This window comes from Triticum urartu, chromosome 1, assembly GCF_003073215.2.
Source record: "Triticum urartu cultivar G1812 chromosome 1, Tu2.1, whole genome shotgun sequence".
NCBI classification, from domain to species: Eukaryota; Viridiplantae; Streptophyta; class Magnoliopsida; order Poales; family Poaceae; genus Triticum; species Triticum urartu.
The window spans coordinates 296,015,991-296,031,460 of NC_053022.1; the positions used below are offsets into that span (position 1 = coordinate 296,015,991).

The 15,470-nt window shown below is 47.0% G+C and overlaps 1 protein-coding gene across 4 annotated transcripts; it reads right to left on the reverse strand.

Moving 5' to 3' along the window:
* Positions 1-5,814: 5,814 nt before the first annotated feature.
* On the reverse strand, positions 5,815-10,161 carry LOC125508578 (receptor kinase-like protein Xa21). 4 transcript variants are annotated; one of them, XM_048673348.1, is made up of 4 exons: positions 10,015-10,161; positions 7,043-9,796; positions 6,523-6,945; positions 5,815-6,379 (listed from the first exon to the last, which is right to left on the reverse strand). In XM_048673348.1, exons 1-3 carry the CDS (start codon positions 10,133-10,135, stop codon positions 6,566-6,568), a joined length of 3,255 nt encoding a protein of 1,084 aa, XP_048529305.1. In that variant the 5' UTR covers positions 10,136-10,161; the 3' UTR covers positions 5,815-6,379; positions 6,523-6,565. The 4 variants fall into 4 exon arrangements, with proteins under 4 accessions (XP_048529305.1, XP_048529297.1, XP_048529288.1 ...); XM_048673340.1 differs by having other exon boundaries at positions 5,815-6,399; XM_048673331.1 differs by having other exon boundaries at positions 5,815-6,945.
* Positions 10,162-15,470: the final 5,309 nt, after the last annotated feature.

A 15,470-nucleotide genomic window follows, 5' to 3' on the forward strand; every position in this document is an offset into this window, starting at 1 on the left:
CAGGGTTATGATGGGGCTTCAAATATGAGAGGAGAATTCAATGGTTTGCAAAAGCTAATTCGTGACGAGAGTCCATATGCTTTCTTTGTTCACTGTTTTGCTCATCAGTTGCAATTGGTGGTTGTCACAGTGGCTCAGTGTTGTCCAGTTGTTGCTGATTTTTTTAACTATCTTCCCTTGATAGTGACTCAAGTAGGTTCATCTTGCAAAAGAAAAGATGCATTAGTTGCAAAGCATCATGACAACTTGATAGAATTGATGGAGAATTGTAAGATATCATCTGGAACTGGTTTACATCAAGAAACTAACCTTGCTAGACCAGGAGCTACTCGTTGGGGCTCACATCTTAGAACTTTGCTTCGTATCTACACAATGTGGAATGCAGTGGTGGATGTGCTAGCAATTGTGGTGGACGATGCCAGAGAACACTCTTCTCAAGGTGGAGCTTCGGGTTTGATTGTACAAATGGAATGCATTCAATTTGTGTTCATCATGCTATTCTTGATAAACTTGTTGAACATCACAAATATGCTATCACAAACTTTGCAAAGGAAGAATCAAGATGTTGTTGAAGCCCTTCGTTTGATCTTGGATGTGAAAGAAGCTTTGCAAAATATGAGGGACAATGGGTATGAGTCATTATGTGACCAAGTGTGATAGCCTGGCTTATTAGGGATGATAGACTACTCATATCAATAAGGAATTCCTTCTTTTCCGGTAGCCCATTCGGACAGAACTCCAAAGTTAAGCATGCTCAGCTTGGAGTAGTGTCAGGATGGGTGACCGACCGGGAAGTTGCTCCTGGGTGCGCACGAGTGAGGACAAAGTGCGCAGAAAAGACTAGTATTGATCTGTGGGGCCAGTCTAGATCCTGCCAGGAGTAACGACCACCGGCGGGTGTGTCCGGGGCGTTACACCAAGCAAATAACTTCTGTGAGGAACATGGCATTGAGGTGCCAAATATGGATGATCTTGTTGGAGCTATGGGGCAATCTGTTCGTTCCAAAAATAAGGTGACTCGACATCATTATTTCAAGGTTAGCATATTCAATGTTGCTATTGATGCAACTCTCACTAAGATGAATCATCAATTTAATGAAGCTAACACCGAGTTAGTGGATTGCATTTCTTGTCTTAATCCGGCAAACAACTTCTCAAAGTTTAACATTGACAAGCTTATTCGGCTTGCTGAAATTTATGCTGAGGATTTTACGCAAGCTGAACGGTTGTTGCTAAGATATGAGCTTCCAACATTCCTTACAAATATTAGGAGAAGTGAGGAATTTAATGCATGTTCGGATGTTTCTACCCCTGCTCGGTTGATGGTTCAAACAACAAAATATAGAACTTTCCAATTGGTATATCGCCTCATCGAGTTGACATTGATTCTTCCAGTGGCAACTTCATCGGTCGAGAGGATATTTTCAGCAATGAAGATCATCAAAACTGATTTGCGCAATAAGTTATTAGATGATTGGCTTAATGATTTAATGGTTTGCTATTGTGAGAAAAGGATATTCAGAAGTATTCCCGATGATCAAATTATGATACGATTCCAGAAAAAGAAAGATCGAAAAGTACATTTGCCTCCTGAGTATAATGTGATTTCTTAGAGGTATGCCTCTGTTTTTCTACTAGTGCTGATAGTCACTTGAGGATGCCTTACTATATCACTAACAATTCTGCTCATTTGGACAGATGGCTTGTAGTTTGTCTCTTCGATTTTGGTGTGGAGGTGTTCTGCAACTACTAGTATCAGCTAAGAAGCAACACGCAACACCAATATCATTGTTTTTGTCTTTTTTTTGTTGCTTCTCTAGTACTTGATCTATGGGTGTGTGAACTGTATGAAACTTTATCAATCATGCTACTAGTTTATGGGTGTGAGCTGCACTTGATCTATGGATCTGGGAAAGTGTGAGCATATTTGGATGACTGGATTATGAGATAAGGGCTATTTTTGCTAAACAGATTCAAGTTTTTCTTGAAACATTGATATTTTTCAAAAAATCTGAAAAAAATTCAGTTAAATAGTACATGTTCCAAGTAGTAATCCGGGAAAGTTTGAGCTTATTTTGACGACCGGATTATGAGATAAGGGCTATTTTTGCTAAACAGATTCAAGTTTTTGTTCAAAAATTCATATTTTTCAAAAAACCTGAAAAAATTCAGTTAAATAGTACGTGTTCCCAGTAGTAATCTGGGAACGTTTGAGCTTACTTGGACAAATGGATTTGGAGATAATCATCTTTTTTCTTCAGAGTAGCGTTTAGTTTTCTTGGCGTAAACTTTGAGCCCACCCTTCATTTTCTTTCTAGATTCGCCGCTGCTAAGCACCATGCCAGCTCCTGCTATGTTGTCCACTTCCGAAAAAAAACCATCAATGCTCAACGCCACCCAGCCCGCCGGCGGAGGCTCCCAGGCAAGCTTCTTCCGCTCCCAGCGCACATGTAATAACGGGCTGTTCTTGCTTAGTTGACCGGCTCCCATTTTACCTTTGACATGATCAGCATGAGGGCTGGCTTGTACGACTAGCAGGGAGGTAATGTAACTGGAGAGAAACCGGGTCGACACCTTGATGGGTGGTGGACGTTTGTTGTGGACGATCTCATTGCGCACATGCCAGCATCTCCATAGTGTCATCAGCGTACACAAGCGCCCTTCCTCTGACAGCTCCGCCAACATCTGGAGGAGCCAATCCGTCCCTGTGTTCACTAGCCTCCGGACGTCTGGAATATCCCATTGTTTTGCCATTGCTCGCCACATCTCGACTGCTGGTGGGCATCTACATAGAGCATGCAATGTGTCCTCCGGTTCGATAGCACACAATGGGCACAGATTAGAGACTTCAAGTTTACAATAGTGCTTATTAGTCCAAGTGGGTAAACAATCAGTAGCCACACGCCACGTAAACACACGCACCTTCGGAGAAGCAGGGCACCTCCATAATAAAGCCCAGACGGCTCGTCGCCCGTCCGGTGCCCTGCTCGCCGCGATTGAAGATTGACGAAGACGATCGTCGAGAGCCAGCCGATACGCGCTCCGGACAGAGAAAATACCATTCCGTTCTGGTTCCCATGCCAGGACATCCGCACCAAGCCGAGGCGAAGTGCGAATTTTGATTATCTGATTAATATCTGCAGGTAAAAAATATTGATGGAGGAGGTCAAGGCGCCAATCACCTCTCTCATCCAGAAGCTCAGAAACTCGCCTCAACCTGCAGCGTCCCTGTTTCGTGATTGGTTTACCATAAATTGGTATCCATCGATCTCTCCATATACGTATGGATTGTCCGTTGCCAACTCTCCAGATGATACCACGTTTTATAAGTTCCAGTCCATGCACTATCGATTGCCACGTTGGTGAAGTACTACTAGGGAACACCGTGTCCTCAAGATTACCTGATGGAAAGTACTTGGCCTTCAATACTTGAGAGCATAGACTGTCCGGGAAATTCAGAATACGCCATGCCTGACGTGCTAGCAAAGCTTGATTGAACAGCCAGAACTCCCTGAATCCCATTCCACCGTGTGACTTGGGTTGAATCAGTTTCTCCCATGCTCGCCAGTGCGTTTTCCGTCTTCCCTTTTCCGCTCCCCACCAAAAATTCCGAACCATCCACGTGAGGTCATCGCATGTTGATTCTGGAAGCCTGAATACACTCATCAAATAAGTTGGCAGGGCTTGAGCAATGGATTTGATAAGAACTTCTTTTCCACTCTGCGCCATTGACTCGCACCATGTAAGAAATCTCTTAGTAAACTTCTGTTGGATGTTCTCGAACCGTCCCTTGGACATGCGCCCCATAGGTGTGGGGAGGGCTAAATATTTCTCCTCGAAGCTAACATTCTGAACATCAAGGACACGGATCACATCTTCTTTATCTCCCTGTCGGCAGTGTTCCCCAGACAAAATTGAGCACTTCTGTAGATTAATAAGTTGCCATGTTGCACTAGCAAACATATCCAGAACACCTTTAACCTGCAATGCTTCTCGTTCTGTAGCACGAAAAAATAGGAGAGTATTGTCCGCAAAAAGGAGATGGGAAATCCCTGGTGCCCGCGGGCACACTTTCAGAGGCGTAATATGAGACTCCCTCGCCTTCTCCTTAAGCAGTGCTGCTAGGCCGTCCACAATAAACAAAAATAAGAATGGTGATAAAGGATCTCCCTGCCGTAGCCCTCGCGACGGTGCAAATGAATCCGAGTAGGCTCCATTAATTTTGACAGTGTATCTCACCGAGGTGACACATGACATTATCCATTTCACCCATCGATGATCGAAACCCAACTGTTGCATCACTCGCTCCAGGAAAATCCAATCCACCCGGTCATACGCCTTGGACAAGTCCAGCTTATAGGCACAAAAAATTTTGTCCGGGTTTTTCTCATGCCGAATAAAATGAGTACACTCGAAAGCAATGAACGCATTATCTGTAATGAGTCTACCTGGGACAAAGGCACTCTGCTCTGGTGAAATTAGCTCACCAAGCAGGGGCCTCAACCTGTTGACCAGACACTTTGCAATCACCTTATAAATCACGTTGCATAGGCTTATGGGACGGAAATCTGACAACTTACTTGGTTCATCAATCTTTGGAATCAGCACTATGGTTGTCATATTCACCCCCTCTGGCATGTGTCCCGACTCAAAGAATAACCGCACAGCTGAGATAACATCCTCCTTCATAATAGCCCAGTGTTTCTGGAAAAATCAAGCTGGAAAACCGTCCGGACCCGGTGCCTTTAGAGGCCCAATCTGAAACATAGCATCACCTATCTCCTTATCAGTGAAGGTAGAGCAAAGTCGTTCATTCATCTCATCAGTGATAGCTCGAGCAAACAAGGGCACCGCATTATCTGCATTTAGAGAGGCATCAGCTGTAAAGAGGTTTTGAAAATAGTCCAGGGCCATACCTTCCATAAATTCTGATCTGTATGCACCACCCCGGAGCTATCCACAAGCCTTTTTATTTTGTTTTTTCTAACTCTCCACACAGCTCGCCTATGAAAAAATTGGGTATTGCGGTCTCCCTCTTTAAGTCAATCAATGCGAGATCTCTGTCTCCATAACATTTCCTCTCTGTACAACAATTCCTCTAGATGATCAGACTCCTTGTGTATCTCACTGCAGTCTGCATTCATATGCATAAGCTCCTCAAGCCTGGACCTTGATTTTTCAATCTCTTTACTCAGATTTCCAAACTTCTTATGACTCCACTTATGCAACTTTTCCATCACTTTGTCCAGTGCTAACTTAATATCCTGCAACCCATGCTTAGTACCACCCTCATGCCAAGCTTGTGCAATCACCTCGTCCAAGGCAGCCTCTCTTTCCCACATCACCTCATACCGCCGCACGTACCTAGTCCTCCCTCCGGACTCCGGCACACAACGCACCAAGAGTGGGAGATGGTCTGAGCAGGAGGATACCAAGTGCTTGACCGACGCCTCCGGGAACTTGAATCTCCACTTGTGATCAGCGGTCGCCCTATCAAGCCTTACCTGAACATTTGCTCTGCCGCTACGCTTATTGTCATAAGTGAAAGGGTACCCGGAAAAGCCCAAATCAGATAAATCACAAGCTTCTAGTACATCTCGGAAGGCAATCATCTGCCCATGTGATCTAGGTGTTTCCGACAGATGTTCATAATCCCACAATACTTCATTGAAGTCACCTACCACCAGCCATGGTAAATCATCCTGAGCCTTTAATCTTTTCATCCCCTCCCACATCAAATGTCTATTCTCTGTTCTCGGCTCCCCATATGTAAAGGTAATTCTGCACACTTGATCATCAGCAGGCAACCGAACATACGCATCAATCCATCTTTTATTGCAATCACGAATATCAACGTACAAGGACTCATCCCAAAACAAGGCTAGACCTCCACTATTACCCTCACTACTAACTCCTTCAAAGCCACGTAGACCAATTCTGTTACGAAGACGATACATCTTATCCTTTTGCTGTCTAGTTTCACATAAGAAAACCATACTTGGGGAATGGGCTCGAGTCAGAGCCACGATGTCGCGAACTGTCGAGGCGTTCCCCGCACCACGGCAGTTCCACACTATGGAATTCATTGCTCCTGACGGGGCGCCACACTTGGCCCCGTCAGTTGACCGGCGGCCCCTGGGTCGGTTGCCTCCATACCTTCCATGAGGTCCTCATCATCCACCTCCTCAACATGCTTCTGCACGTTCTTATTGTCGAACACTTGGTCCTGGAACACACCGGCCTCCTCCAGATTGACCTTAGCAAGTTCCATCTCTTTCTCTTCCTCCTGGTCCTCTCCTTCCAAGAAATCATCTCGTCCTTTCATCTCTGGTCTGTCCATGGCTTGACCGTTCTGGTATTCCTCTGATTGCCCCAGCGTCTGTCCATGGCTTGACCGTTCTGGTATTAAATATAGGCGTACATATACTCCGAGGAGTACACAAAATATATTAAATATATATACATACACACATGTAAGTGTACACTACAGATTCATTATGCTGGTTACAATGTTACACTTACATAGCACGTTCGCAGTCACTCTAATTCTAGTGAAGGACACTCTTCACTCTTGCGCATTGCAGCCCCCATAGGATGTTTTAATTGCATGCATTTTGCTGGCCACCACTTTCATATTCATTCTTTCGCCTGGTACTGGGTGCGTACAGGAAAGTGCTAGTTGCAGCACAGATAGCAAACATTGATGAACTGAATTTTCTGAAATCTTCTTTGATTGAGCAATGTCCTTGCATTCTTCACTGAGATTAGCATCAATGACACGAACTATTTCATGTGGAAAGTTGCTCTTCACAAAGTCGACAATGCTAACTCCATCCTTGAACAATGGATCTGTTGGTCTTTTTCCGGTCATCATTTCCAGCAGTATTATCCCAAAACCGTAAACATCTCCGCAAGTTGATGCATGGCGGCCACCTCCCGCGTACTCTACAGAGAGATACATGTATAAGATACAGTTATGTATTGAAGTATTGGATTGCCTGAGATGTACTGAAGGTATGACAAGAAACCAACATAAACATACCTGGACCAATATATCCAATAGTACCCTTCATACCGACTGATGATGAACTCACTGAACCAGGTGATGTTGACCTGGAATCTTGGTAAAAACTTGCAATACCAAAGTCTCCTAAAAGAGCGGTCATATCATCATCCAGAAGAATATTGCTGGGCTTCAGGTCACAATGGATGGTGGGTCTTCCGCAGTCATGGTGTAGATAATCCAGTGCGTCAGCCATGTTAACAGCTATGTCTAATCTTTGAGCTAAGCTTAAATGTTTATGAGCCTTCCCGTCCTCTCTGTGATGCAGCCATGTGTCTAGGTTCCCATTAGGCATGAACTCATAAACTAAAGCTTTGAAAACATTGCCTGTATTTTCTACCGTCGAGCAAGCAGTTATGATGGGAAGAAGATTTCTATGCTGAATGCTTCGCAGTGCCTCGCATTCTTTCAGAAAGCTTCTCTCAGCTCCATGCATCTCAAGATCAAAAACCTTGACGGCCACTTCCACCTTAGAATCCTTTAACTTTCCGCGATAGACAGAGCCATAACCTCCTCTCCCAACCAGGTTAGATTCAGAGAAGTTTGATGTGGCTTGTGCTAGATCCGCATAAGAAACCTTCAGAAAATTCTCGCCTAATGAAGCTGATGTATCATTTGCCCTTCGCATCTTCTTCTCAAGGAGTACAAAGTAGATCAACAGTACCAGTGACAAGAATCCAAATATTGGAATCAATACTTTAATCAAACGGTATCGTCTCTCCTCTTCTTTCTTGGAAATGGTTGTGCATGAAGCCATGTGAAGATCCACGGCGCCTCCGCAGAGCCCCCAATTGTTCTCAAGTGAAACAGCCGTAGCATTTTCGAATACTCCATCTCTGGGTATTTTTCCTTCAAGATGATTATATGAAAGGTCAAGATGGTTTAGGAACTCTAGTTTGTTTAGAGCCGACGGGATGGTGCCTGACAAGTTGTTGTGTGATAGATTTAGTATACTCAGAGACAACAGTTTGCCAAAAGCTATTGGGATGTTTCCTGACAGAAAGTTTTGGTCCATTTGCAGACTCCGTAAGCCGTAACATTGGCCCAAAGAATCTGGAATACTCCCTGTGAGCTTATTTGAAGAAAGATCTAAAGTAGTGAGTTGCTTAAGGGCGCTAATCTGAGGTATCTCACCTTGGAGATTATTGTGGCTAAGATTCAATGACGTAAGCTGTTGGAGGCTTCCTAAGCTGGGTGGTATGTACCCGTAAAGATTGTTAGAGCTAAGGACTAGCTGTGTGAGTGGGAGGTTTCCCAGGCTGGGGGGTATGAGGCCCTCGAATTGATTATCATAGAGATAAAGATTTATCAACCGAGTAAGATTGCTAATAGAGGGTGGGATTTGGCCGGTGAAGCGGTTTGAGCGGAGAGTTAATACTTCAAGGCCTTTTAGGTTTCCAATCCATCCTTCTATTGTGCCGCTTAAGTTGTTTATACCTAGTGCCAGTTGATTTAATGCACTAAGGTTGCCGATGCTCTGGGGTACTTGTCCTGATAAGCTATTTTGAGTCAAAGTAAGTTGTTCTAGTTTGTTGGATAGGTTACCGACAGACTGCGGTATAGATCCCTGCAGCTGGTTGAAACCCAGTGAGAGTGAGTTTAGAGAACGACAGTTCGTCAATGCATTGAAGAATTCCCAGTCCCTTGTTTCAAGCTGGTTATACTGAAGGTTTAGATTAGTCAGATTTGAGAGCTTTCCAAAAGAGTTAGGAATTTGCCCGGTGAAATTGTTAGCTGATAAGTCTATTACTTTTAATCCTGTGGCGTTGCCTAGGGAAGCTGGGATGTGCCCTTCAAACATGTTGCCACTCATTGTAAGGTGTACGAGACCCCGAAGGTCACCTATATTAGGTGGCAATACCTTGCCTAGCATATTCAGCTCCAAGCCTAGATATAGGAGAGAAGCAGAACGGTTCAAGATGGAATGCGGGAATTCACCTGAAAGATTATTGTCTCCCAGGAGCAAGTGTTGTAAACTAGGCAATTGCCCAAGCTCATTAGGAATGCTTCCCTCGAGTTTGTTTGATGCCAAACTGAAGTATTCTAGACTTGAAACAAAGCCTAACTTCGGAGGAATTTGACCCACTAGCATGTTAGTAGAGAGATCTAATGTGGCCAGCTTTGGTAGAGAAACTATTTTCAGAGGAATTTGACCCACTAGCAAGTTTCTAGATAGATCTAAGTAAGTCAGATTTGAAAGCAAGTCCAGATTCGGAGGAATTGGACCCACTAGGAAGTTTACAGAGAGATCTAAAGTGTCCAAGCTGGAACAGTTGGTAAGTGAATCAGGAATCATCCCATTTAAACTGTTGTTGTTCAGAGAAAGTGTCTGGAGTTGTTGGAGATGGCCAAGGACAGGTAAGGGACCAACGAAGTTATTATATGAAAGGTCAAGCGTTTCAAGGAAGGTTAAGTTTCCAAGAGAGGAGCTGATTTGGCCTGCTAAGTCCAATTCAGTGAGTATAAGCGACAAGACACGAAACGGCCGTGTCGTGGTGCAGATGACACCATTCCATCGACAGAAGTGGGTGGTGGTGCTCCAATTGCTCAAGGCTTCCTGAGGATTGTTGATGCCCTGCTTGAAGTCTAGCAGCGCGTGTAGATCGACGCTGTTCTCGTGGATCCTTGTGCAATGGACGTTGCCAACTCCGTTACAGAGCAGCAGCAGTGCCAACAGTAAAAGCATGACGAGCTTCGCCGGTTGCTTGGGAGAACGCATGAGGCCCTGGTCACCTGCAAAACTGGTCATAAATTTGGTGGCAAGTTATGAACTGCATGTTTACTAGCGGACAAACGTTGCGCCCATATGCTGTGAGCAGCTATGAACGAACAATACGTGTGCTAACATCGAGGACTAGCGCTCAGCAAGATACAAGCCAAAAGAGATACGTAATCAGAGAGAGAGAGAGAGAGAGAGAGAGAGAAGAGAGAGAGAGAGGGAGGGTACGCACCTCTGCTCGACCGGGGGAGCAGAACAGTACGGGAACCGTTTCTACTTTGGTTTTGCCGGGTGGCGGTGTGCGAGCTGTGAAGTGTGCGGGTGCGTGTGCGTTGGATGCTCAGCTGGCTCATGGCCCAGGTGTTTAAAAACACATTTGCCGCATCCTCACATCCACACACATGCATCTCATCTGAAATTCCAACGCCTTATCTTAGCTTGACCGCTGCTACATCGAAGACCTGGAATCAGTCAAACTTTCCAGTAAGAGCAACTCCCAACGGGTCGATCTAAACAGACGGCGTTTTTGTCCGTTTTTTGTTCGTTTAGATCGGTCCGGCGGACACAAACGTCTGGCATTGTGTTTGGGTCGGCGCGGACGCCTAACGCTGGCCCGACCCATTTCGTCGGCGCGCCAAAAAAATATATTGCGAACAGTTTGAAAATAAATACATGCATTTAGTTAAACATAAAAGCCGGCCACGAAGGCCGGCGAAAGTCCACATTACATTAATTAAAACACTAAAAACTAGACGACGCGCTGCCCTAGACGTCCTCGTCGGTGGCGGCGGCTGCGTTGGGACCGGTGAGGTCGATCAATGTCGGCGCAGGGCCGGCCCAGGGGAACGCCCTGTTCCAGGTGGCGACGCGGCGGACGGCGAGGAGACGCGCGGCGCGTCCGCGCCGACGCATCCCAGGCACAATTTTGGGCCGGAAATATTTTTTTTTGAAACAAGGCAAAAGGCTTGCCATTTTCATTAATTAAGGAGAAGGTTTAGACAAGAGCCGCAGAGCGGCAAGAAAGAAAGATTACTCTCGCGACATAAGCGCACTCAGGTGGTTGGCTCCCGCCAACGCCCAAAGATGGGCCTCCTCTTTGATCTTGGCAACAATAATGGTGGTCGGTGAAGCCGTGTTGCGAAAGACTCTTGCGTTCCGCTCTTTCCACCACATGACAAGCATCAGAACAGAGGCAGTGGCTTTCTTGATGTGCCCTCCAGAGTTTATCGTCTTAAGCCACCAATCTTGAACCGTGTCTTCATGGCGCCAAGTCAGTGGCGAGTGGTCCTGCATGCCGAGCCAGGCGACCACCGCATGCCAGACACGGGTAGTGAACCTACACTGGAAGAGGAGATGGGAGGCGGACTCTTGGACTTGTTTGCATAGGGGACAAAGTCCATAGTTTGGCCATCCTCACCGTTGTAATCGATCCGCCGTCCACACACGGTTTTGGATGATAAGCCAAGTGAAGACCTTGCATTTTGGGGGAGCCCAACTCTTCCAGATTGTGGGAGCAGTTGGGCTGAGAACTAGGCCCTCGAATTGTGCCATGTACGTTGTAGCCGTCGAATATTCACCACTGGAAGTGAATTTCCAGGAAATGGCGTCCTTCCTATCCGGATTGAGAGCAACTTCAGTAACCAACTCCCATAAGACCGCAAACTCCTGGATATGTGCCAAAGTGAGCCCCTGTGAAATGTCAATTTGCCGGACCCAGAAATTGTTGTCAAGAGCCTTACAAACCAAACATGCCTTCTTTTTGGATATTTCGAAGATTTTAGGAGCGATATCTTTAGGTCGGAGGCTATTGAGCCAAGATGACTCCCAGAATTTTGCTTTTTTGCCATCACCAATGGTCACAATCGTGGATGCTGAAAAAAGATCTCTGTCAGTATCAGTAGAAGGCGTTTCCATCCCCAACCAAGTTTTGGGAGGGTCAGCCCATTCGAACCAAAGCCAACGAAGACAAAGGGCGGTCGCAAATTTCTCAAGATTGAGCACACCCAGGCCACCGAAGATCTTGGGCTTGCAAACATGCTCCCAATTAACCTTACACTTTCCACCAGACACCTTGTCACAGCCAGCCCAAAGATAAGCACGTCGCAGGCTGTTAATCTTTTTCCACACCTCAGCTGGGAGCTCCATCGGCGTGAGATGGTAGATCGCAATGGCTGTGAGGACAGCTTTGACCAAAACAATGCGTCCAGGGGTCGCAACATGCATAGCCGACCAAGGCGGCAGCTTGCCCGCAATCTTGTCCTCAAGATACTGAAAGTGTATGCGCTTGAGTCTAGTGACCGACAGGGGAAGGCCAAGGTACCGCAAGGGGAAAGATGTTCGGACCACCGGGAAAGCCTGAAGGATGTCATCAAGGTCCAAGTCGGCACAACGGATGGGCGCAACTAAGCTCTTGTTGCAATTGGTGACTAATCCAGTGACTTCACCAAAGGCAGAAAGCGTTGAAGCGAGGAATTGTATATCTTCCTTAAAAGGAGCCACAAATATGGCCGCCTCGTCAGCGTATAAGCAGGCCCGGATGGGGTTGCCATGGAGTGGATGGAGGTTGCCTTGCGCGGTAGCCTTGGCTAGGATATGGTGCAGGGGATGAATGGCAAGGACAAAGAGCATAGGGGAGAGAGGATCCCCCTGCCAAAGCCCACATCCGTGTGTGATTGGGTCGCCAGCAACACCATTGAGTAGAACTCTGGAGGAGGCCGTGGAAAGGAGAGCAGATATCCAATCACAGAACCGGCTTGGGAAGTGATGGTGGCGCAGCAAGTCCATAAGGTAATCCCGCCTAACCGATTCGAAGGCTTTCTTGATGTCTAGCTTGAGAAGCAAAGTAGGGGATTTGGTACGGTGGAGTCTGCGGGTCAAGTTGCGGACATACATGAAGTTGTCGTGGATACTTCTTTTCCTAATGAAGGCACATTATGTGTTGGAGACGAGCGCGGACATGTGAGGGGCTAGCCGAGTAGCCATCATCTTAGCTATGATCTTTGCAACCGCGTGAATGAGACTGATAGGCCGAAAATCGGAGATGTCTTTAGCCCCATCTTTTTTTGGGATGAGGGCAATGTTGGCTGAGTTGAGCCAATGGAGGTTGTTCACATGCAGATTGGAGAAATTATTGATCACAAGCATAATCTCCATCTTAATGATGTCCCAACATTCTTTGAAGAAAACTCCAGTGAATCCGTCCGGGCCCGGAGCCTTGTCTCCCGGGAGCTCTTGGATCGCCAAACGGACCTCCTCTTCGGTGAATGGTGTCCCAAGGTCCGAGAGGTCGCAGGAAGACGACGGGATGCAGGCCCAGTTGAAGTCCTTGGAGTGCGGGGGGGGGGGCTTCCCAATGGCTTTCCTAAAGTGGCTCTGAATAATTTCTTTCTTGTGATCATGGCTCGTGACCCAGCCATTATTGTGCTTAAGACGGTGGATGAAGTTCTTTCTCCGTCGATGATTGATTCGAAGGTGAAAAAAACGAGTGTTTGCATCCCCTTCTTTGAGTAACTTAATTCTCGAGCTTTGCCTTTTCCTTGCCCGCTCAAGAACTGCCAAGGCCACAACCTTTCTCTTAAGATCCTTTCTCAGGTTTCGTTCACCCGTTGACAGTGTCCTTTGTTCTTGCACGATGTCGAGACGGAGGATGATCTCAAGGGCCATGTGGAGCTGGATTTTGTGGTTCGAGAAAATGGACCTGCTCCATTTGCGAAGACACTGACTTGTTCTCTTGAGCTTGTGAAAAAGCACCTGATAGGGCTCAGAGTGGGTGGTTTCCTCATTCCAGGCATCCTGAATGATCTTCTTGAAGTTAGGCATTTTAGTCCAGAAGTTTTCAAAACGGAAAGATTTTGGCCGTTTTGGCCCCTTGCCGCTAGCCAACAGGAGCGGGCAATGGTCCGAGAGCGAGGACGACAGGGCATGGAGGATGTGTGTGCCGAAATCTAGGTCCCATTCCTCATTGCAAAAAAAGAGTCTAATTTGCTCAAAGTCGGGTTAGTCTGTTCGTTGCTCCAAGTGAACTTTCGATTTTGTAGATGGATTTCTTTCAGCTCACAGGAGTTAAGGGCATTTCGAAAGCGCACTAAGCGAGTGCGGTCCACATTTGCACGGTTTTTGTCCCGGGCACGATAAACTTGGTTGAAGTCTCCCGTCACTAGCCATCTAGTGCCCTATGCAGGCTTGACGCTCACAAGCTCTTGGAAGAAAGAGTCTTTCAGATTACTTCTCATAGGCCCATAGACTGAAGTGAGTTTGAAGGAGATGGGAGTATTGACAATAGAAATGTTCACAGAGATGCAAAATGTGCCAACATGGATGCCGTCCACCTTCATGTAGTCTTCATTCCAGAGAATAAGAATTCCCCCCTTGGTGCCATCAGCAGGTTTTTCTGCAAAATTCTTCAGTCTTTGACCGCCCAGGAAAGAAGCCACAAAAGGGTCAACAACAACTAATTTTGTTTCCTGTAGGCAAACAAGATTGCAAGAGGTAGCGGCGATTGTTTCATGAATGGTTGCATGGCGGTTTGGACAGTTGAGGCCACGGACATTCCAGTTTAAGATAGATAAACTTTCATTCATTGCAGACAAGGGCTACATCATCGATGACTGTTAACACTAACAGAAGTCTTGCCTGGGTAACATCACGAGATAGTTGCAGACAACCATGCCTAGCTAGTCCAGCAAACGGGATAAAAACATGAAGATTGCTAATCATAAGAACTGGGATACATCAACTACTAATCGGAGCAGAAGCATCAGGAAGTCGCCGTCGCCGTCGCGCCTTCTTCACCTTGGCCTTGGAGTTCCAAACCAGCCTCTCCCCCATGGTCCAGCAGGGCATCTTCAACAGCAGTCGCAAGATCACAATCAAGCCTGAACAGGGCTCTCAGTGCCGCAACCGCCAGGTCGGGCAGTTGACTGCGGAAGAGAGACACATACTTTTCTATGGCTTCTTCAGTGATCATTTCGCCTTCCTCAACAACGCCCAAACGCTGGCAAAGTAATCTCTCAGCTAGTTTCGCGATTGGCATGTCTTTGTTCTTTGCTTCCAGTCTGGGGCTGCTACGAATTAGGTTCAGGCCAGTTACGCCAGCTAAGGTTTTCCTCCTGGCAGCCGGCGACCTTGGTGGTGTGGAGTTGGGCGTCGGGAGGATGGCTGGAGGACAAGGCACGAACAGAGGTGTCCCAGGCACCTGGGCAGGGCTGGAGCTCATCACAACTTGGTCTTCTTCAGGAGCAACCACATCAGCAGAAGCAAACAGAGGTGTGTTGGGGCTTGGTGGCGTCGATCCAGAACGCTGCTGTAGTCTTGCTGGGGAGGACCACCCTGGAGGCGCCTCTGAAGACACGGGCGATCCCAAGCAGAAGGGGGCACAACGCAGCCAGGCAGGAAGTGTGGGGGAGGGTTGCAGCTCGATCACGTCGCAGGAAGTGGTGCGGGGTGATGCAGGAGGTGATCTGCCGCGGGTTTCTTCTGTGAACCGGAAGCCAGACGCCTCGCAATAGCGTGAGCGCCTCTCCGGACCAGCCACACGATGCCAAGCCCGCCTGCCTGAAGCGGGGATGACAGCGCCATCAGGAAGGCGTTGCACCCTGGTGGTGTCAATCTTCCTGTAGTCTGGGACATCTCGACGCCTGTCGTCATCATAGCAGCCGCGGGACTCGCGCTCATCGCACCGTCGTCCAT

Coding starts and splice junctions, on each gene's coding strand:
- LOC125508578 (XM_048673348.1), bottom strand. CDS start 10,135: ATGAGCCAGCTGAGCATCCAACGCACACGCACCCGCACACTTCACAGC. Junction 9,797..10,014: donor GCTCCCCCGGTCGAGCAGAG/GTGCGTACCCTC, acceptor CCAGTTTTGCAG/GTGACCAGGGCCTCATGCGT. Junction 6,946..7,042: donor TATTGGATATATTGGTCCAG/GTATGTTTATGT, acceptor ATCTCTCTGTAG/AGTACGCGGGAGGTGGCCGC.